This window comes from Diadema antillarum, unplaced genomic scaffold (genome assembly GCF_040938485.1).
Source record: "Diadema antillarum isolate AM-2024a unplaced genomic scaffold, OU_Dant_1.0 scf00000120, whole genome shotgun sequence".
Classification (NCBI taxonomy): domain Eukaryota; kingdom Metazoa; phylum Echinodermata; class Echinoidea; order Diadematoida; family Diadematidae; genus Diadema; species Diadema antillarum.
This window is the reverse complement of record NW_027271009.1, coordinates 403,564-425,729: the sequence shown is the minus strand read 5'-3', so window position 1 is coordinate 425,729 and position 22,166 is coordinate 403,564. Positions and strand designations below refer to the sequence as shown.

The window sequence follows — 22,166 nt, the reverse complement described above, 5'->3', positions numbered from 1 at the left end:
CGTGAGACTTGGTAGCTCTGTCGAGGCAAGAGTAACACACCGCATATAATCATCACAATCACTGATGATCAACAACTTACTATACATCATCATATGGGGACGTATAATACACATCATGGTTACCTGTTACGGTGCGTCTAAACTGTTCGTGCTGGACGATTTCTTCATCCTGGCTCCTGTTAAACAAAACAACAACAACTAACAAAAAACAATCCAACAACCTGAAGAAATGAGGCGCTGCTGAATGATTTTAGAGCAACCGATTTTGATTGTGTGTGTACATGTAATTAGTAATTATGCATGTGTGTTTGTGTGAGTCAAGGAAAGCGTATGTACTATAGAAGGTCTGTGTGTCTGTGGGCGAGTAAGAAGTGATTTGTAGAGGTATTAGTGTTTCGCTTTATTTAGTCAGCACTGTCAGGTGACTGTGCATGGGGGTAAAATTCGACATTGTGGAAGTATTTGTCTGTAGGAGAAAACAAAGAGTATACTCCCACAATATACCTTTTGTTAGTTTCTTTGTTTGTGTGTAATGGCGTGCGGGTGTGGGTGTGCGCCTGTGTGTGCCTGTGTGTCTGTGTGTGATATTCTGTGTGTGTTTGAAAAGAAACAAAAAATGAATTAAACGAGAGCAAATCTGGGCAATTTCCTCTCAATGCGCCGCTTCCACAGGTTTGGTTTCTGGGGACAACGACAACACCAATTTCCCCCAAGAAAACTGCTTAATCATAGACACAATATGCGTATATAATCTTAATGTTCATTCGTTCACCGTGGTTTGATAATGCAAAAACACCTTTGCGGTGGTGGGGAAAGTTCCCAGGGGAGTCGAAACCACAGCAGACAAGTTAACGATGTATCCTTCTTTCTATTTCTCTTTTCACGTTTCTTTCCCCTTCCTCTCACCGTGACTACATAGACAATGGCTTTGACCAATAAAACAAACCAACAAAACAACAGGACTTGTGCGAAGGTCGTTTCTGTTGTATGTGACAGCCACTATGCACTGTGGGATGATACAGGGTACGCTGTAAGAAGAACGTACACATCCAATGGCCATGTATAACAAGGAGATACAATCTATGACATCAATATAAAAATCAGTGTAACTCGCGAAATGTGTTCTTTCCTCCATTGATTCACCAGTCATAATATCATGCAGTATACATATACACAGAAAGACAATCACGACTTTAATAATTCACTAAGCGCACAGTATTTTGCAATGTATAGGTTTACTGTAGAATAGTAAAAAAAAAAAAAACAACCGAAAACAAAACTGATTGACCAGGTACCCTACACAGACGCGAATAATAGATAATCAATTTCAACAATTTGAATCGAAATATACAATCTACAACTCAATTAAATGATACAATGAAACAAAACAGAATGTATTGCCAGCGGCCCGGGGCAATTCATTCAAGACTAGCTTGTCCCGAAGAGGATCTAAATCAACAACAGTAACTTTCATGTCATATGAAATACCATCACAAATGCATTTTTAAAGGTACAATATACTTTATATTATATATATATATATATATATATATATATATATATATATATATATATATAGAACATGCCACGCAGTGATGCCATGAATACGAAAGCTACACAAAGAAGTTCGCATTGCATTGACACCGTGTTCCCGGAGGCCACGGCAGCCCCATTTGCCCGAAACGTATAGTGCGCCGTGGGTAGATAACACATTTTCCTGTTTTCCCCCTTAATTCGCATTCTGGTCTTGTTTGTTCCAGTCCTCGCCCCGGTGAACATAATAGCTATCAGACGCTGTTCTCACTGCGTCTGGTCAGGCTAGACTACCAATATCTCCGGTCGCGTCTCGCTGCGGAGCGCCTCCAAGTTTAGTTACGGCCTACTACGTGTCGTCGCGTTTCGTTGCGTTCACCCCGTTTTATCACGACACGCATTCCTAATTAGCACCGGGACCTTGTGCCGTGGCAATTTTTTGACAGTTAAAAAATCTGACACGGCATTCACGTCAATCACGGCCTGCCACGCTTGCCCATCCCATCTCACCGCGCTGCTTCACGTCCATCCCGTTTTGTCCACGCTGGCCTGAAACGTGGCTGTCGTGGTTGAACATGGTGTGAACGCAGCATTAGAAATAATGGAGATTTCACGTGACTAATGGCTGGGTTATGTTTACTTTCGAAAAAGGAATTAAAATGCATTCATATAAAACAAACAAACGTACACTGTAGGATGGGCAGCGTTCCGTAAAAAGATGAAGCAATATTCCAGTAGTTTATATTGCACTAACGCAATTATCTGTAGTGATTACAACCGACCCCCCCCCCTTCCCCCACGCTCTCATACATCTGCATGAACGTCAGCTCTCCTTGCCTCTTTGATAACGGTCCAGTGATCATCTACATTTTTCTACAATTTTGGGAAATAATGCAGTTGAAAAATTAATCAGAGTGTAGGGCCTATTTGTTTTGAGGTTTGGGCCTACATTATTTTGTCTCTGTACGATTGTTCGAAAGGAAACTGGTCTGGACTAACAGGTACTGAGCCGTGTAACCATGCACCCAGGCTAAACTGACGTTTGCATTGAACGTGTATTATCTATTCAAAGTGGTGACGACAACTGTAAGGGGATTAATGTTTCAGGTATTCCCAAATATGCCATTTACCTATACCCTTCAACCACTACCCTATATTTGGGTCGTCTGTACACATGCGAAGTATTCCAACCAACTTTATGAGCGACACCAAAATGCACGCGCCCCGGCACACGAGAAACCGCTGAGTCATGGTGAGCACCTCTTACACGCTCTCCTTTGAATTGTCTTCTTCGAATATCACTTGCCCACAACGGTTACGACACATTCCATTCGCTTTACAGGTGTACATGAATGGGATTCAGTTTGAGAGGATCTGAAGTCTAGCACCACTCTTTCTTGATTCAGAACCTAATCAAAACAGTATGCTCTTAAAAAGACGTCATTTCTTTCTTTCAACTTTTCTGATCCTCATTTGCATCACTTAATTCCGAACCTTTGGGTGTTTTTTGTCCTTTTTTACTGTGTCTCTGTGTGTGTGTGTGTGTGTGTGTGCGTGTGTGTGTGTGATTGTTTATATTTGGAATTTAAGTATTGAAAGCAAAGGATTTAAATACTGAAAATTTATGATATGTGTAAAAGTTATTCCAACACGATTGGGAAAATGAGAGATCATTATGCAGGTTGATGTTCATAATTTTGGTATTAGATTAAAGATTGGGGTCAAATAGGCACATTGTCTAATTTAAATTCTAAGAAAATATATGATTATTTTATTAGACAATTTCAGGAAGATTATAACTTAAAAATACGAGATGGGCGCAATCAATATAATCTTGGGAAGGAAGAAATTAAGGAAGTGGTTTTTTTTTTTTTAAATAAGATGTACAGTAATTTGTATTAAGTACAGGGAATTTCAAGATAAGTACTACATTGCATGGTGCCATATTAAAGAACAAATATATAGATTTGGATTTGTATCTGATAAATCATGTTCCTTTTGTAAAAAGGAGGAGGAGACGTATTCACAGATATTTCTGTTTTGTGAACAAGTTCAAAGAACTTGGCAGAAATCAATATATTAGATTTGAAGGAAATAGACATCAGTGACTGGAATTTGATTTTTATGGGGATCTCATAGAATCAAAATGTGCAATTCAATTATTTTCATTATAAAACTTTTTCCAGATCAAAGGGAGTGCTCCCTTCAACGAACAAAATTTTAATGATGATTATATATTATAAAGGTCAGGAAAGTGAATTAGCGATAAAACTTGCAAAATTGGGTTAGTTTTACTGAAAGTAATGGGAAGAACTAAATATCAAGGGAATTTAAAGGGGATGGCTAGTAACTGAACAGTGGGAATCAGTGGCAATGCTGGGGGATGATTGTTCCAATCCTTGTGGGATTCATTTAAGAGTACATTATACAATTGTTGTGTGAAAATTATTTGCTTCAGAATGGTCTCATATTCAAGTAATGTGCAGTTTAATGTTTCCAGGTTAGCATGCCTGTACAGTACACTGACGGAACTGCACATTACTTGAATATGAGACCATTCTGAAGCAAATAATGTTCACACAATAATAGATATATAATGTACTCTTAAATGAATCCCACAAGGATTGGAACAATCATCCCCCAGCATTCCCACTGATTCCCAATGATCAGTTACTACAGCCATCCCCTTTTAGTGTAGTACTCTATTTTTATTGAACTTTTCCGATTAATTTTTGGCAGTTGTTAGGATGTGATTGTTTGGGTTTTTGTTGTTTTTTATGCTTTTTTTCTACCTTCTTACACAACCATAATTAATGCTTCCCTGCCAGTATCAGCACTGTAACTTTGTGATTTAAGCATTTAAGTATGAGGAAGTGAGAATGTGAGCGGATTCGGCAGATATGGGGCTGGGTGGGGTGCCTTTGTTCTGTTTTGATGAATTTGTTCTTTTCCCCTCTACCTTTTCCTATTCTCTTTTTGAATACAAAATTCTTTCTTTTTCATTCGTAATATTGACAATGTGGAATATATGTTGTCATAATGAAATTTGTATTATCTTGTAATAAATCAATTTGCATATTGTTTCTATGAAAAAGAAAGAAAAATAAAAGATTGACGAAAAAGTGTGTGTGTGTGTGTGTGTGTGTGAGTGTGTGTGTGTGCGTGATAAAAGCGCAGTTGGTAAACGAGTTGCAGGCATATAAAACGCTGCTTTTCATTGATAGCGTGAACTGCTGTGAGGTACTTTTTAATCATGCGTATTACTGTTAGTCATTTACTTTATGTATAAATCCTGTTTTTGTCCCCACTTACAAGCACTATATAGTTGCTTCAAAGGTGTCCCAGCCTTAATTTGTTGTACACAAGTATGTATGCACACATTTTTTTTTTTCATGCAGAATAAATTGAATTGTATTGAATTGAATTGAATCTTAAACAAAGGAGTATTAACTCCTTGCGTTAGCTTTATCTATCTATCTATCTATCTATCTATCTATCTATCTATCTATCTACCTTTCTACCGTTCTAATTCCTCTATCATATATGCACATACAAGTAATTATAGACCTATGTATCAATCATAGGTCTTTTATTCATATGATTTTCATCTATTATCATCATTATCTTACATTTTAAGTATGTTTGTAGAATTAGATAATGTATTGTTGTGCAGTTATCTCACCGATGTGATAAATGGCAAAACATGCAAAATCAGTCCATGAATACATTGTTAGTGGTGACACATTACTACTTGGTAGAGGAACTATATATTGACATTTATTTAGAGTCAAAAGATGCTAGGGACATTTCGCCTACATATTCGAGTGCATTATGTGGAGCAGTGATGATCGCAGCACAATGCAAACATAATTTAAGCAGGGCAACACGTTAACACGGGAGTTGAATCAGCTCCCATACTTATTGCATCATCCTTAGCATCTCAATCAAGATGACTTGACAAAAAAAAAAAAACAACAACAACCAAAAAACCTGTCAGCCCTACTTACTACTGTTAATGGCTGTCCACGGCTTGGCTTTTCATTGGCTCAAACATCTATCAAGTATACTATGGCCCCTCCCCTTTTAGTCCCTTCCTGAAGATCTGTCAGCTGGTAATCAATTCTGACTAAACATGTGTATCAAATTTTTCTCCCTTTCCCTCTCTCTCTCTCTCTCTCTTAGACTCATAAATATATATCACAATCATATCACACACACACACACACACACACACACACACACACACTCACACACACAGATACCTATCAACCAAATAGGGGCCTAAATGAGCGTGGCTGTAATATTTAAAAGTTTGTTACCAACAGTCCCTCGACAAAAAGGTTAGAAATTGTGAAGACAAACGTGGACCTCATACACTGACATAATACTCATCCTAGATTCGTTGACTTCTATAGTATTGGATCAATGTGTGTGTGTGTGTGTGTGTGTGTGCACGTGTGTGTGAGTGTGTACCCGTTATACATTTGTGTGCACAGATATCTTGTGTGTATGTGCTGCAGTTCACAATTGTATGAATTTTCTATAACCTGCTCACATATTCTTCATGCAAAGTTGCTTACTCATCTTCACTAACAAGAGTTAATGCCCCTTAACAACCAACCAACCAACCAACAAACCAAGAATGATAACAATTATCATCACTACGAGAAAATGTTTGATTTTCACAGTCAACCAACCAGCCAACCAACCAACAAACAAACTTACCACCAACCAACCAACCAACAAACAAACGAACCAATATTAATGATAGAGTAAATAATCACTAGGAGAAAATGTTTGGTTTTCACAGTAAATATATTTCAAAATATAAAATATTCTTTTACACAACACATGTACATGTATTATAAATCATCAAAACAGTTAATGTCAACCGATCACCTCAGCTCAGAAGGTGGCTCCATTCGACAAATGTGTCAATGAGTAATTTGATACAGGCATTTTGACACATTTTTTCCTCTTTCCTTTCTAATAATTACTTTTATGCTTTTATGTTGTTGTTGTTGTTTTGAGGGGGTGGGTGGAGCTTGGCAGGTCATACCAGTGCTAGTAGGCCCTACAGCTTGATTCACAAAATCATGTAATGGAAAAAGATGGACCAAGGAAAGGGGAGTACTATATACACAAGTCAAGTAAGAATCAACACAAACAACACAAACAGATAGCTGTAATTGACAAGAATGAATGCAAGTGACAAAAAAGTGACACGTCAATGTGTAAGTGCTTGTAAAAGGCACCTTGCTGGTGAAGTTATAGTACTGTTCTGACGAAGGAAAAATGGGAAAAGTTGAAGAAAATGTTCGATTATACAAGGCAATCGCCGAATTGTGTCTCGCCCATTCGCGTACAAGGAATTAATATTTTTTATAACTCCCACAAGTTAATTGACCTGCTTATGACCTTTGACCTTGTGGTGACCTTCAACACCCTAAGGGACATTCACCATCCAAGTTTGGTCACAAACGGACAAAGGGATCAAAAGTAATGAGCCATAATCGAAACGCGCCCTAAAAACTTATCATTGGGCCCTAAAAATTTGTTGACCCCTTTCTGTGACCTTTGACCTTGTGATGACCTTTAACTTCCCAAGGGACATCTACCGTCCAAGTTTGGTCACAAACAGACATAGGGATCAAAAGTTATGAGCCACAATCAAAACGCGCCCTAAAAACATAACATTGGGCCCTAAAAGTTTGTTGACCCCTGTCTGTGACCTTTGACCTTGTGACAACCTTCACCTCCCCAAGGGACATCTTCCATCCAAGTTTGGTCTCAAACGGACAAAGGGATCAAAAGTTATGAGCCATAAACGAAATGCGCCCTAAAAACTTAACATTGGGCCCTAAAAGTTTGTTGACCCCTGTCTGTAACCTTTGACCTTGTGGTTACCTTCAACTTCCCAAGAGACATCTACCATCACCCAAGTTTGATTGCCATTGTAGCAACATGTGCTGAGTTACGTGTGATAAGAGAGTCTTGCAAGTAAACTTTAACGTATGACCTCAAATGACCTTTGACCTTATCATGTGACCTCTTACGGCACCATAACATGAAGGTACCCCCAGTGCATCCATCACCCAAGTTTGATTGCCATTGTAGCAACATGTGTCGAGTTACATGTGATAAGAGAGTCTTGCAAGTAAACTTTAACGTTTGACCTCAAATGACCTTTGACCTTATCCTGTGACCTCCAATGGCACCATAACATGAAGGTACCCCAAGTGCATCTATGACCCAAGTTAGGTTGTAATCCAAGCAACTTATGTGAAGTTATTTGTCAAAAGAGAGTCTTGCAGGTAAACTTTAACATAGAAAAGAGAGTCTTGCACATACTCTTTAATATATGACCTCAAATGACCTTTGACATCATCACATGACCTCTGACAACACCATAACATGAAGATACCCCTAGTGCTTCTATCACCCAAGTGTGGCTGCCATTGCTGTAACAGATGCCAAGTTATGCATCATAAGAGAGTCTTGCAGGTAAACTTTAACATTTGTGACGGACGACGGACGACGGACGGACGACAGACGACGGACGGACGACGGACGGATGACGGACGGACGACGGACGGACGACGGACGGACGCCATTTGGATCCCTTAGTCTCGCCTTCACCTCCGGTGGGCGAGACAAAAACTGTACATACCATATACTCTGGGGTGGTTTAATACTTTCATAGAGTTTGTAAATCAACTGAGATTTTTGACATTTACATCCAAAAGTATTGCAATACATACTTCTGAATGGTGGAAAATTGTTAACTTTTTTCTTGGAAATGTTGATATTTACCACTAGAAATCAATGTCAGGCGACCAAATTTCCCAAAAGGCTGTCTTTTGGTGGTCTGATTGCACCAAGGCTCAAAAGAGATTTTTATGCTTCTGTTTATTTTGGGCCAGCAAAGTTTCAGACTTAGAGATTCCAGATTGAAAGATGTCTGTTTGGGACACCTGAAAAAATAAAAGTTAGTGTCGAGCCCTGTTTAGGACTTGTGACATTTTGCTGGAAAGGTAACGGAGTTAATTTTTTAAATTGTATTACAGATATTAGTGGGGGTACTTTGTGGTCTTTGAGGGAGAGTTTGGTTCTGTTTTGGGTCTTATTTGTAAGACAGAGGTGGATGGGGGGGGGGGGGGGTCTCTCTTGGTAATAAAGAATCAGGCCTGTTGGTTGCCTGAAGTCCTGAATCATGTGGTTAATGCATCACACTTGTTGATTCAGTGATAAACTGTTTACCCTCTGGTCAAGCGGATGATGCCCTTGTTGTTTGAGGTAAATGGAAGGGTGGGTATTCACATAACATTCTAGTTCCATACATGACCAGAACCTGTAGGTCGCTTCAGGAAATCTAACTGACATTACATTCTAATTAACAAAAGCCACTGTTAAGTGGAATTCATCTCATGACATATCACATCCAAGTATGCTCACCTCTCACAGAGTGCCAAACACCCATAATATATCTGCACTTGCAGTGGAGGATCCAGGGGGAGCGCACGGAGGGCACATCCCCCCCCCCCTTTATTTTTTCTTTTTGGTTATTAAAACAAAAGAAATAAAAAGGAAAAAAAATGGGGGCGAGTGCGTCCCCACCTTTAATTTTGTAAAGGTGCCCCCTATTTACGGAATTTCTGGATCTGCCCCCGACTTGGCATGGTGGTCATTGTCTCTGCTTTATGCTATCTTGGCAGATAGCATAAAGTTCAATAACTGAAGTGTGATGTCATACCCATCCATTGCCATGGAAACTGGTTCTTAACAACCTCACCTGGTCCAAACATATTTGAACACTATTGGTGCTTACAGTACTTGCACCTGGTTCCAACCCAAGCTATAACAATAAGACTGTGACATCACCACTTTGGTACTCTATTGTACACCTTCTGACTGTCATCACTGCTTTGGGGTAATTTCCGGGGCTACTATATTCACTTCATACACTGTTAATTTTGCATAAAAATATTTTTGCGAGATGTTGTTTTCGCAAATTGATATCGAGGTTATTGTAGGTGCACTATTACCCTAGCGCATGGTCAAATTTTCGCATGTTGCTAATTAAATTTGTGGTCCAACAGTGATTTGCAAAATTCGCAAAAAATTTGCAAATAACAACTTATACAGTACTTGTTTTCCCCCTGTAGAAGTCTTCTGCTGAACTCAACAACTTACTTACAACAGGCCTTGAAACAAATCAGGCTATGGCAGATTAGCCTTTTGGAACAGAGAGTGGGGAACTCAGTGGAAACATGAAAAGCTGTTGGAAGAAAGATTGCTTGTAAGAGAAGCTAACTATCTCATAGTAATGGGGGGGGGGGGTTGGATTAAGTTACCGAACCAGCATACATACATCAAAATAATGCAAAAATCAAAATACATCCCACAACAGAACTATTGCTTGCTGCAGATGTGATATCCAACAACATGATAATGATTGTATTTGAGCAATGACATGGCATGTATTTATAGATCTCGTGCAATGTTCTTTATCAAGGAACAATTGTCATTTGGAAGGAAATATGCCGAACGACTCCAAAGAACCGAAACCGAAAAATCCATCAAGTGGTATTCCGCCCTGACACATTACAATAACTGCTTCGTGGTTTCAATCTCTCTAACCGGATCATCATCGCGACCGAATGCACTGGCATCGTTTTTTACGACACTCTTTTTAGCGTCACCTATCAGGGTTTGGCCAGATGCCATGCTGTTTGCAGAACCTGGCGGATGTCTTGTGGATGACACTAAATGTTTCACACCAAACAAACAAGCCCATTGAGAGGCTCACATAGGTTTCTGGAGTCTAGAGATTGGTTTCATGAGCGGTGATTCTAAACTGAAACACCCGACAGCAACAGCACACTCTCTGCTATGTACAAAACACATACAGTATTTCTGCAAGGTGAGGCGGACAGGACATGGTCCACCTGACTTTCTCCAGTAATGGAGAGCGGTTTAGTAAGTAATGTGTCTTTAATGTGTCAGAAAAAAAATCCTTAAAGGAGGATTAAACCCATATATACAAGTACATGTATATGGTGTAAGGGATGCAGCAATATTAGTATACAGTGGACTCCCGTTATAACGAAGTCCTTGGGACCGGCAGTTTTCTTTCGTTATATCGAAATTTTGATATAACCGAACAAATAAACCATAAAATTACATGGAGCCGATAATATTGCGGCCTGAATTTTCATTTCGTTGTAACCGTGATTTCGTTATAACCGTGTTTGTTATAACAGGAGTGCACTGTAACATCAGCAAAAGTTGGAGAAAAATCTGACCGTTCAATGAAAAGTTATGAACTTTTTAAATTTTGGTGCTGCTATCGCTGGATTAGAAGACTACTACATTTTCTGACGTGTCACATGGACAACAATATAAAGAAAATATAAAGGAAATTCAACATATTTTCACCATTTGAGCACAATGAAAGAGCATTTGACTTATCTCTTCAAAAAAGCAGGGAGAATAATATTACCCTTCACATAAGTCAGTAACAAGTAAAGAGAATGTGTACAGTTCTCTTCATAATAAGTGAATTATTGCTGCATTCACTCAGTCCCCACTCATATTCGAGTTTTGTTCCCTCTTGAATGAGCTGTTTGTTCTTTTGACCACATAAAACGGTGGAGTGTTAAACATGTCTTGCCTATTTTAGTTCATGAATGAAATCATCGAAAAGACAGAATTCATAGCAATGTCAATTATTCTATTACAGCATGAGATCCACTTCATCAGAACAACAGTTACACGTTCAGGCATGTTAACATCTGTGGAGACGTTTATCCCACATGAACGTGCATGTACTTGCATCGAAAGCAGTGAAAATGCAGAAGTTGAACAGCCAGAGACAAGTGTGTGTCAGAAATAAATGTATTCAGTACATGTTTAAGTTCATAATTCCCCAAGGTTTACTGATGACAACAGCAATTGCATTCATCGGTATGTCATGTAATCATTTCACAGCACAATTCATTAAAACAACATCATTGTAGACATGAATGGTAAAATATGTGCACCTGCATGTCAATGTTCTTCACTGATTTCATTACATGTCCACATGGCATACAAATATATTTATAAAAACAAAAAATAAAATCTCTGATGACCTTCATAGCTAGATTATCTCACCAGAGATAGCACTTAACAGAGGAAAATGCATCAAAACCACTGTAAAGACTGACTCATGGGCGGCGAGGGAAGACGTCTGATCTGTCGACTCACTTCCATTTGAAACTGAGGGTGTGGCTACCCACACCTTACACTTTTGTCATCATGTGGAATCGAACAAATAATCAACGATTATGCCTCAGATATACAGCTCTTGAACAGACCGCTGCAAATAATACTAGCAGAAACTGCTCAAGAGGTTGACACTTGTGTGGTATCATCCTATAGTTTCCACTTGGCATATTCAGTAAACTTCTGTTGTAATTGTAGGCCTTCATCATTAGACAGTCTCTTTTAATATCCCTTAGAGAGAGGCTTGGCTGTCAATTCTCAATCTTTTTTCCTCAAATAATGTTTTGTAATTCTGTGGGCAAACTCTAACATGGAACAACCAAGTGTGAAAGTGCAGGAGTTAAAATCTGAGAACTTGTGAGCTACATGTATAACTACAAACATGTCATACCCATACCAGACACACACAAAGGCCTGCCATATGTATGCACGTAAAAAAAATGTCAATGTAATCATGCCTGTGCCTCAAACCTACATGCAGTCACAATGGGCAATTTCCATGTAGGCCAGAAAAATTATGTGTTTGGGATCAATACCACAAATGTTTATTTTGCAGAAGGAAGTAGTCCTTTTTTATTTGTTAGTATAAAATCTTAAAATCTGGATGTCTAAAATTCAGTACAGAGACCACTTGTTCATTTTTTTTTCAGAATCACGTTTCATCTGAACGATAGTAAGATGCTTCATTCTTGACTCATGAGTTGCATTGGAAGTGTGTGAAATTCCTACAAGAACTAATTTCTCAATATCAAGCAGTAGGACTGAAATATTGGAATAATCGTGAATGGAATGTACTATATGAGCACGTAACATTTCAGGGCAATCTGACAAGATCTTCACAGCAGTTGCTACAGAAATAAGAAATTCCCTCCTGTGGAAGCATAACAGAGAAGTCAATTGATAAATACCAGTTTATATCAGTTATTCATGGTAAAGAAATTTCAATTCTGATAAACTATACACAACTTGGAAGCTGAGAATATCTCCTTCCAATTCTGATCTAAAGTTTAAAAAAAGAAGAAGAAAAAAAAACACTCTTTTGGCAAATTATCATTGGTATTGCAAAGGAAGATCGCATCTGTACATTCAACTTTAGCTGTATTGCACCATCAAAACTACCTGCTGACTATTAAATTCCCGCAAGCTCAGGGAATGTGAACCTCCTCCAACATAAAGCCCTTCTGTTCTACGGTACTGGAGTTGCCCGATGTAGACCTTAGAAGGCACTTGAGGGGGCCTAAATGGACACCCAGGATGCCCTGGAGATCATGCCCGCCTTCAGATGCAGAGGACGAGGACAGGAGGCCCTCTATTGTCGACTGCAGCACCTTTAAAAGGAGAAATCAAAGCAAACTGTTTGACAATCCTCTCGGATCAAAATGGCTGATAATCAAACTTGCTTCAATATCCATAAAAACATGCAAGTGAGAAGAAGCAAATGCACTCTACCCCCTTAAAATGTTTCAATGTGGATTGAGAAGTATAAACAAGGCAACAACAACAACAACAACAACAACAACAACAACAACAACAACAACAACAATCTGATATAACCCTACCTGAACCCTCACTGAATGCATAGCCAGGGGCTGTTCACACTTTAAGAAGATGACGAGGTGCATTCTGGTCAGCGGAGACAGGATGTCCTGACGGCATCCAGAGCAGTGCAGTGTGAACCCACTGGGATAGAAAGAACAGAACCGTCTGAAGTGAAAAACCAACTCACTGTCCAAGACGCATTCAGCATATTGAGTGAAATCTCATCAAGAGAATAATAGAAATATTACTGAAATCTGACAACACTAGCCTGTACATAATAGTATTACTTACATCGTACATGTGGTATGTGTTACGGCCATATCAGGGCAATTTCCCCCCCCCCCCCCCCCTGCCCCACGCTAAATACTAGTTTGTGATTAGGTTAGAGTGAAGATTAGGGTTAGGTTTAGGGTCAGAGTTTGGGTTATGGTTAGGATTAGTTTCAGGATTAGGATTAGGGTCAGGGTCAGGGAAAGGGTCGGGGGTAATTGCCCTAGACTCTTTATGTCAATAGTTCAGCAACTGCACACCCCTTCCCTACCAGTAGACAGTAGACAGTTAACAGGTGGAACACTTCATGATCTGGAAATTTGCACTATGTGAGACCTGTCCATGTTTTGTGATTACCAGTACCTTGTTTTCTTTGCAGAAATTAACAACATCACTAAAATAGTATTGGCAGTTGATAGAACTAAATTAATCCACAATCATTTAACATGATGGATATGATTGACTCTTATCTATATCTTTCAAACAAGTGGATTTTAGCAAGGATTTATGTGTAGGTCAATGAGAAACTTGTGAGGAAGTGAAAAAAAAATCCCTTATTCTATTTGCATATGCTATGTATCTGACACCACTACTCCCTGAAAACATATGAAAATCTGCAACTCTATGATTATCTTACTGCATCTTTGATTCTCATGAAAACTTTCATCATCTGTTGCTGTGATCTTAACTTAGTCAATAAAGTCAAATTAAATGTGGCATGGCTTTTCACTTTAAGGCTGTGCAGAGTGAACTTGTTAGGATCAGTGGAAATAGTAATATATATCCTGTGAGACCCATTTTGCTTTATTACCACACATCCCCCCAAGGTTACAATGAAAGTCAGTCTCAATCACTATCCCAAGTTCATGAGGTGAAAATTTAACACAGCATTTAATTCAGAGGCACATTGTTATAGTGCCAGGGTATAAGAGCATCGAGATATATCAGACTACATGATTTCAAAGGCACACCACTGCAGCCACCAAAGAAAAAAAAAAAATGACAACACAAATAAGAACAAAAACTCTCACATAATACCCGCCTTATGTCGTTAATGACCACTTTGTCGGTCGTTATCGGTCCATTGTGTCAACACTCTAAAAACTGAAAGACAATAGGATTGTTTTCTGCAGACAAACTGAATAACATTCTCTGTTTTTCTTTTTGTCTTCACTGTAACAGATATAGAGACGGAGCAAATACCAACCTGCCCTCCCCTCCATCCAAATGGTTGTTTCCGCAGTGTGGACAAGCGGGCCAGCTGAAGGCAGACTCCTCCTCCACACCAGTAATCAAACCTGTGTGTGTGGGTGGATTTGTGTAAGTATGTATGTGTGTCATCATATCATACACAATGGAAAATGGAAATTGTGCTATGCTAGGCCAACACTGTTAGGCTGTGTTCAAGGCTTGTGGTGGTTGATGAGGAAACACACTTGATAACAGAAATCTTAAAGGATAACATTTTCAGGGAGTATTTCAGCTTTCAATAAAAGCCTTAACACTAGACACCTATGGTCTATGATGACATGTGAGGTACTCAGAGGAAAAGAAAATTGATATTGCATTCAACCTCTTCAATTGATTTTCTCAGTGAGTGTCCTGTAGCATAAAACTCAATATGCTCCATGCAGCTTGCACAAAATAACGGAGAGAAAATATTTATGTTTTTTCTTTGAGAACACTGGCGACTAAAATTGATTCACAAAACACAAATTTTCCTCATGACCAAATATGGCAAATACAAGGTCTGCTGATTGATGGCACAAATATTTTGCCTAATATTGCTTTGTTTCATCCAATTTGCAGATTTCTTTTTTTCACACCAATGTGCTCCAGTGAGTGACTTTGAATTCCTCAAAACAAAAAACAAAAAACAAAAACAAAAGACATTCTGAGTTTATGAGTCAACAACTACTAGTACCCTGTTCATATGCTGAACCCTTACTTCAAAACCTCAGACATGCTTCTGATTCTGAGTGTTTTGAGTTTTCAAGCTTGTCTGTTGTTGATCACCCAGGCTAGTTTCCTGCTAAGATATGCAGAGATTCAGTGACAGTGAACTACTGATACTTTGATGATAAACTGTTCCACAATCAAAGGGATGCAAAAGCAAAAACTATGTTTATGCAGGTGCTACTTTTTCTGATGACCCCCTGCCCCCCTTTCCCCCAAATCAACAACAAACAAGCAACATAGCAAAACCAACAATGACAAAATAGGCAATCATTATCCATGGACTGACCTTCCACAGTGACCAAGGAAAACAGTGCAGAGACTGCACTAAGAGATTGTGGTTGAGGGGTTGCCATGGTGATATAGGCCTGGAAGTCATCTTCACCAAGTTCAACCCCTTCCATCTGCATGATGATACTGCTGTAACCATCAGCACCAAAATCTGTGCCTGGATAGAAATGGTGCATAAGAAATGGGAATTACTGCATGAAGGACATTATTTGCAAAAATAACACATAATAATTGTTTAAAAAAATTGGGAAAAGGTGAAGTGAAATCAGACAGAGAATGTTTCAAAATTTTCAAGTTTTGATGCAGGATGAAATTGTTTGTTTGTTTGTTTGTTTCATTTTCAATCTAAGAAGATGGCTGGATAGCCCATATTCAGCTGCACTAGCTGGTCTTCCATTGGTCCAGTTGGATGTAAGGTGGGACCACTTCACCGGGTGAACACCCTGAAATAATGTATACAATATCATATTAAAGTATTAGGTAGTTTAGAACATTTGGTCACTGAAACATTCTTCTTTGTTGGTCTTAATTCTATTCTATACCTGACAAACTGACAAGAATAAAAGGTTTGCTAAATATGATATTGATTGGCTCTTCCTGAAGTTGGAACATCATGTGATACAGTGCACTCCTGCTCAGTGGCGTATCTAGGGGAAACGGCGCCCGGGGCAAGCGCGAAAATTGCGCCCCTAATTTCTGAAAAAGTGTTCAACCCCAACCCCATCCCGGTAGTGACTTTAAACGAAGTCTACATGATATGCTTTTTTCAAGCACTTAAAAGGGGTCTTTTGAGGGTTATTTAAATGCAGCAAATTTTGATAAATTTTGGCGAGCGAGCGCAGCGAGCGAGCCGAAAATTTTTGTATTTCAGCTTACAAAACATGGAATTCTTGCCATTATTTGCTTATCAAATCTTACAATTCTAATCAAGATATAGTGACGGCCTTATAGATAACAATTTATACCAACAAATTGAGGACTTAAAAAAAATACTCTAAATTAGTGCGCGCGAGTGAGCCGAAATTTGTATATTTCTGCGTCATCATCACGTTTTGTTCTTATCTCTCTTTTTTATATATATATATATATAAATTTTGGCGAGCGCGCGCAGCGAGCGAGCCGAACATTTTTGTATTTCAGCTTACAAAACATGGAATTCTTGTCATTTTTTGCTTATTAAATCTTACAATTCTAATCACGATATAGTGACGGCCTTATAGATAACGATTTATACCAACAAACTGAAGCCGAAATTTGTATATTTCCGCGTCATCATTACGTTTTGTTCTTACCTTTTTTGATTTGTTTGTTTTTTTGCGCCCCCCCCCCCGTATGTTCGAAACCGTTGGCGTCCTCTTTTGATCCAATCGGCGATCGCCTTCAGAACGAAAGAAATTGCAGCCGCTGCTCAGTGAAACATCTTGCCTGCTAAATATTAAATGACATGTGTGAACACAATAGACATTGACATTTTGTCCGCGTCATCGTCACGTTTTGTTCTTACATTTTGCCTGCTAAATATTAAATGACATGTGTGAGCACAATAGACATTGTCATTTTGTCCGCGTCATCGTCACGTTTTGTTCTTATCTTCTTCTTCCTTTTTTGATAAATTTTGGCGAGCGAGCGCAGCGAGCGAGCCGAAAATTTTTATATTTCAGCTTACTAAACATGGAACTCTTGTCATTTTTTGCTCATTAAATCTTACAATTCTAATCAAGATATAGTGACGGCGGCTTATAGATAACGATTTATACCACCAAACCGAGGACTTGAAAAAATACTCTAATAGTACGAGCGAGTGAGCCGAAATTTGTATATTTCCGCGTCATCATTACGTTTTGTTCTTACCTTTTTTGATTTGTTTGTTTTTTTGCGCCCCCCCCCCCCCCCCGTATGTTCGAAACCGTTGGCGTCCTCTTTTGATCCAATCGGCGATCGCCTTCAGAACGAAAGAAATTGCAGCCGCTGCTCAGTGAAACATTTTGCCTGCTAAATATTAAATGACATGTGTGAACACAATAGACATTGACATTCTGTTCGCGTCATCATCAAGTTTTGTTCTTACTTTCTTTTTTATATATATTTGGCGCGCGAGCGCGCCGAAAATTTTTGTATTTCAGCTTACGGAACATGGAATTCTTGTGTGAACAAAATAAACATTGTCATTTTGTCCGCGTCATCATCATGTTTTGTTTTTATCTTGTTTGATTTGGTTTTCTGCCCCCCCCCCCCCCCCCCACCATTCTCCCTCCCCCCCCCCCCCCCCCCCTTCCGGGCAAGTTTTTTTTTTTTTTCTTCGTCTTTTTTCTTTTCTTCTTCTTCTTCTTCGTTTTTTTTCTTCTTTTTTCTTCTTTTCTTCGCTTTTTTTTTTTCCGTTTTTTGCGCCCCCAAGGAGTGGCGCCCGGGGCACGTGCCCCCCTTGCCCCCCCCCCCCCCTAGATACGCCTGCAGCTATAATGAACACAGCTATAACGAAAGTCTTGTTACAACAAAGTAAAAATTCACACAATCAAATGATTTTTATGTATCTTTGTACACTTTGTTGTTTGCCTATAGTGAAAATTTGATATAAATAGAAAGAAAACTGCTAGCCCTGAGGACTTCGTCATAATGGGAGTCGCCTGTTGTACTGCCTCAATATGGGCCATGCTCTAGCAGCTTTAATAGTTTCCCATTTAAGGTATATGGAAATCATAGAATTTTACACTTTCTTGTTTGTTTGCAGTCAGCTAGCCCCCTTTCACCACCCCCACATTGTATTTAAAATGACTTTACTTGTGATATAAAAATGCATTGTAACTCACTGGTTGACAACAGGAGGAACAGACTGATTATCTGTCAAATGGACACCTTTTCACACAGGGCTAAGGTTTCTATCGCTGGTAATGTGGTATATATTGTATGAGGATAACCGCTATACCCCAAATGAGCACCTCACCATGTTGTCCCAGGGTCGTGACCACATCCTTGCATTGTACCACCACCCTCCGCCCACCAGTCTGCAGTGTGCGTGACACGGCTTCCGTCACCGTGCAGGACTGGTGAATTTGCAGGCACACAAAGTCCTTGGCCCCACCATGTCCCCTGGTTGCTGCTGCAGGCACGGCGATCCAATCCCCCACTGGGGTCCCCCTGGCCACTGGCTCTGTGATCAGGGATGGGCCACTGAGGAACAGCAGCCAGCTCCCTGTAGGGCTCTCGGCCCAGGGGCCCGGCAGTGGCTGGATTTCCTGGCCGGATGGCACCATGAGGAGGGCTGTAGCCAGAAAACTCACTCTTTCCCTTAATGACCGTGATATCTGGAATGAAAATGGAGAAATAAGAATAGACCTGGGCCCTGTTGCATAAAACCCTTACCGCTGGACTTAACCGCTCCTTTCTAGCGGTTAGTCTTCAAATTAGCGGTAAATTTTATAATCTTTGATGCTGATTGGCTGTGACGCCTAATTTTGACGGTAGTTACCATTGAAATTCAATGGTAAGTTTTATGCAACGGGCCACAGAGTATTAGAACAAACCCAATTTGAAAATCAAATCTACAGTGAAACAGTTAACATATTATGAATGGTCAAGGCAATGAAAATGTAAGAAAAGGAGTTATGTTTGGTGGTGTGATATTAACCCGTTGAGGACGGACTGATTGTGCTACAACACACATTTCCCATAGACACCTGCCCAAGTATACTCAGGACTTGTCCTCAAAGGGTTAAAAATCTTAATCAGAGTATTAGAACAAGCCTAAATTGAAGGTCAATTTTACAGTTAAACGGTAAACATATCATGAATGATCAAGGCACTGGAAATGTAAGAAAAGGAGTTATGTTTGGTGGTATGATATAAAAAAATCTTGCCATCATAAAACATGTATCACTTTCACATAGACATTTGTGCTTACCATAAATGCATGAATTAACATGGTATGCTAGTGGCTATCATATTTTTTGCGAGCCTTCTAATACATCACAAGCATGAAACTTTTACAAATTGGAGCACATGGCCATTTTCTTGGCATGAAACATTGTGATGTGCCACTGGCATTCAATGCACTGTGTAAACAAAACCCGTCATAAGCATTTGAATTTTGCAAATCTTGGCTCCTTGCAAAATTTGCGAAGGTTTCATGCATGCAACAAATTCTGGTTTTACAGTAAACTGGAAAAAAAAAAACAACAACACCATAATCTCTAGCTTTTTTATATTTCCTTTTCTTTTTCTATTTTTCTCTTTTTTTTTGGGGGGGGGGGGGGGGGGAGGGGAGGGCACTTTTTTCCATTTCTTCATTTGTAAGGAAATCTTTATTAGCAAGCAAAGTCACCAGCTATGACAAAGGCATTGAGAACAGCCCAACTCAAGACATCATAAGCAAAATTATTCCATGTGTTTCAAAATTGTTCACAAGCTGCTAATGAACACACAGACAATATGGATATTAGAACGGGAGAAAAACATCTGTCAATCTCGCCCCCCCCCTCCCCTCCCCAATCTTTCTTTACCTCTGCCTCTCTATCTATCTACCCATCTATCCATCTTCTATCTATCTATCCATCTATCCATCTATCTATCTATACAATCTATCTACCCATCTATCCATCTACGATCGTATATGTTCCTCTCCATATGGACATCAGTTCTCACACACAGGGGAGACATAATTTGTGGAACTATTTTTAAGATGGCGAAAGTACATCAATTTTTCTAGAGCTGGAAAGAGGCAACACCTGTTAGTTTTGATTTTAGACACTATACACTAAACTGCCAGAGCTTCTAAATACCCACTGCAATCAGATTTATGAGACAGAATGTAAAACAATTTGACCCAGGTGGCCAAGGCAGTAATGGGACAAAACCTTATGGGATAAAATGACTAGCTCTGATGATGATTAGAATAACAACAGCTAAAGAAATTCCAGTTGCCATGGTAATTGTTACTTGCAGCAGATTTTTACTGAAACAATGCTAATCCTTGGGAAATGCAAACTTTTGAGGCATAATTCTATGTAATATTGACAACAGTAATCTGACTAATGGACCAGTATATGGAGCATGGCACTTAGATATTTCTAGTGCAAATTTTCATCAATTAATAATGAAGCAGAAAAAAAAGAGAAAATCCAGCACAGGGACTGCAAATTAGACTATTAGAGGTCAAAAAAAAAAAATGAAGTGACCTACTTCTGATTTTTTTTAACCCTACCCCCAGCATGCATTGCAAAAACATGTTATGTCGACGCCATGTATTCTGTGCATGACAGGAAAGGCAGTGTTCGCAAAGTTTGCAGCGGAAGAACATAATCTACCCATGGCCCTGGGAGCAAACTCATCTGTGTCATTTCCACAAGGTACAACACATCATTGTTTTTGGGCTAACATCATGTGTCTTTCAATGAGTCCTTGACGAAACAGTCCTTTTTTTCTTTTTTAAAGGACTTTTGTTCTTTGCCAGATAATAAAAATTGGGAGAAAACACACACAACTCATTGCAAATCAAATGCTCTTATGGGGATGAGCATTGCAAATAATTGCTTACCAGGTATACTTGTCTTCTTGCATCTTATTTCAAAGCATTCCATCAAACTTTTGTCTTTACTGACTTCTTCTTCAAAATCAAGAAAAAGAATGTCTCCTTACACATTTTGTGGCAAAGACCATGAAATATGGATTCATATCTTGTGAGAATGTCCCAGTGTAAAGCCAATTTATAATTTTATCACTTAGATGATGATGATGATGATGATGATGATGATGATTATTATTATCATTAGTAGTAGAAGTAGTAGTAGTAGTAGTAGTAGTAGTAGTAGTAGTAGTAGTAGTAGTAGTAGTGGTAGTAGTAGTAGTAGTAGTAGTAGTAGTAGTAGTAGTAGTAGTAGTAGTATCACTATCATTTTTATTCATTTGGCTTTTAATCACAACTACCAACATTACATAATACAAAATCAGAACATACAATGAAGAGTTATGGGTGCGCCAGGTTGGGCAGGTCTGGAAGAGCTAACTATGACTTGGGCCCTCAGGCCATCCTCCCCAACCCACCTGGTGCACCCAAGACAGTAACAGTAGATTATCAACGAGAAAGACAATCAAAACATTGCATCTTCCATTGCTTGGTGACAATTTTTGAACTTATTTCTGCTGTTGAAATATTACATTTGTTATTTTTGCAAATTCCAAGCAAACAATCTGTCGTTGGCTTCAAAACTGAGCTGAAACGTAACAAGGATCTAGAGTATTAGTCAGAAAGAAGGACAATGAATTGTCTCTTCATTTTCAAAAGTGGAGAATTGATTTGATGTTTGAACAGGTAATGA

The 22,166-nt window shown here is 39.1% G+C and overlaps 1 protein-coding gene across 1 annotated transcript in view; it reads right to left on the bottom strand.

Moving 5' to 3' along the window:
- Nucleotides 1-12,025: 12,025 nt before the first annotated feature.
- LOC139720030 (uncharacterized) overlaps nucleotides 12,026-22,166 on the bottom strand; it is a 28,810-nt gene continuing 18,669 nt past the window's right edge. The window contains exons 2-6 of the mRNA XM_071631405.1: nucleotides 18,797-19,157; nucleotides 15,854-16,012; nucleotides 14,816-14,906; nucleotides 13,359-13,479; nucleotides 12,026-13,127 (exon numbers count right to left, since the gene is read on the bottom strand). Of these exons, the coding sequence (XP_071487506.1) occupies nucleotides 12,945-13,127; nucleotides 13,359-13,479; nucleotides 14,816-14,906; nucleotides 15,854-16,012; nucleotides 18,797-19,157 (915 nt within the window). The 3' untranslated portion in view covers nucleotides 12,026-12,944. The remainder of the gene's footprint in view (nucleotides 13,128-13,358; nucleotides 13,480-14,815; nucleotides 14,907-15,853; nucleotides 16,013-18,796; nucleotides 19,158-22,166) is intronic.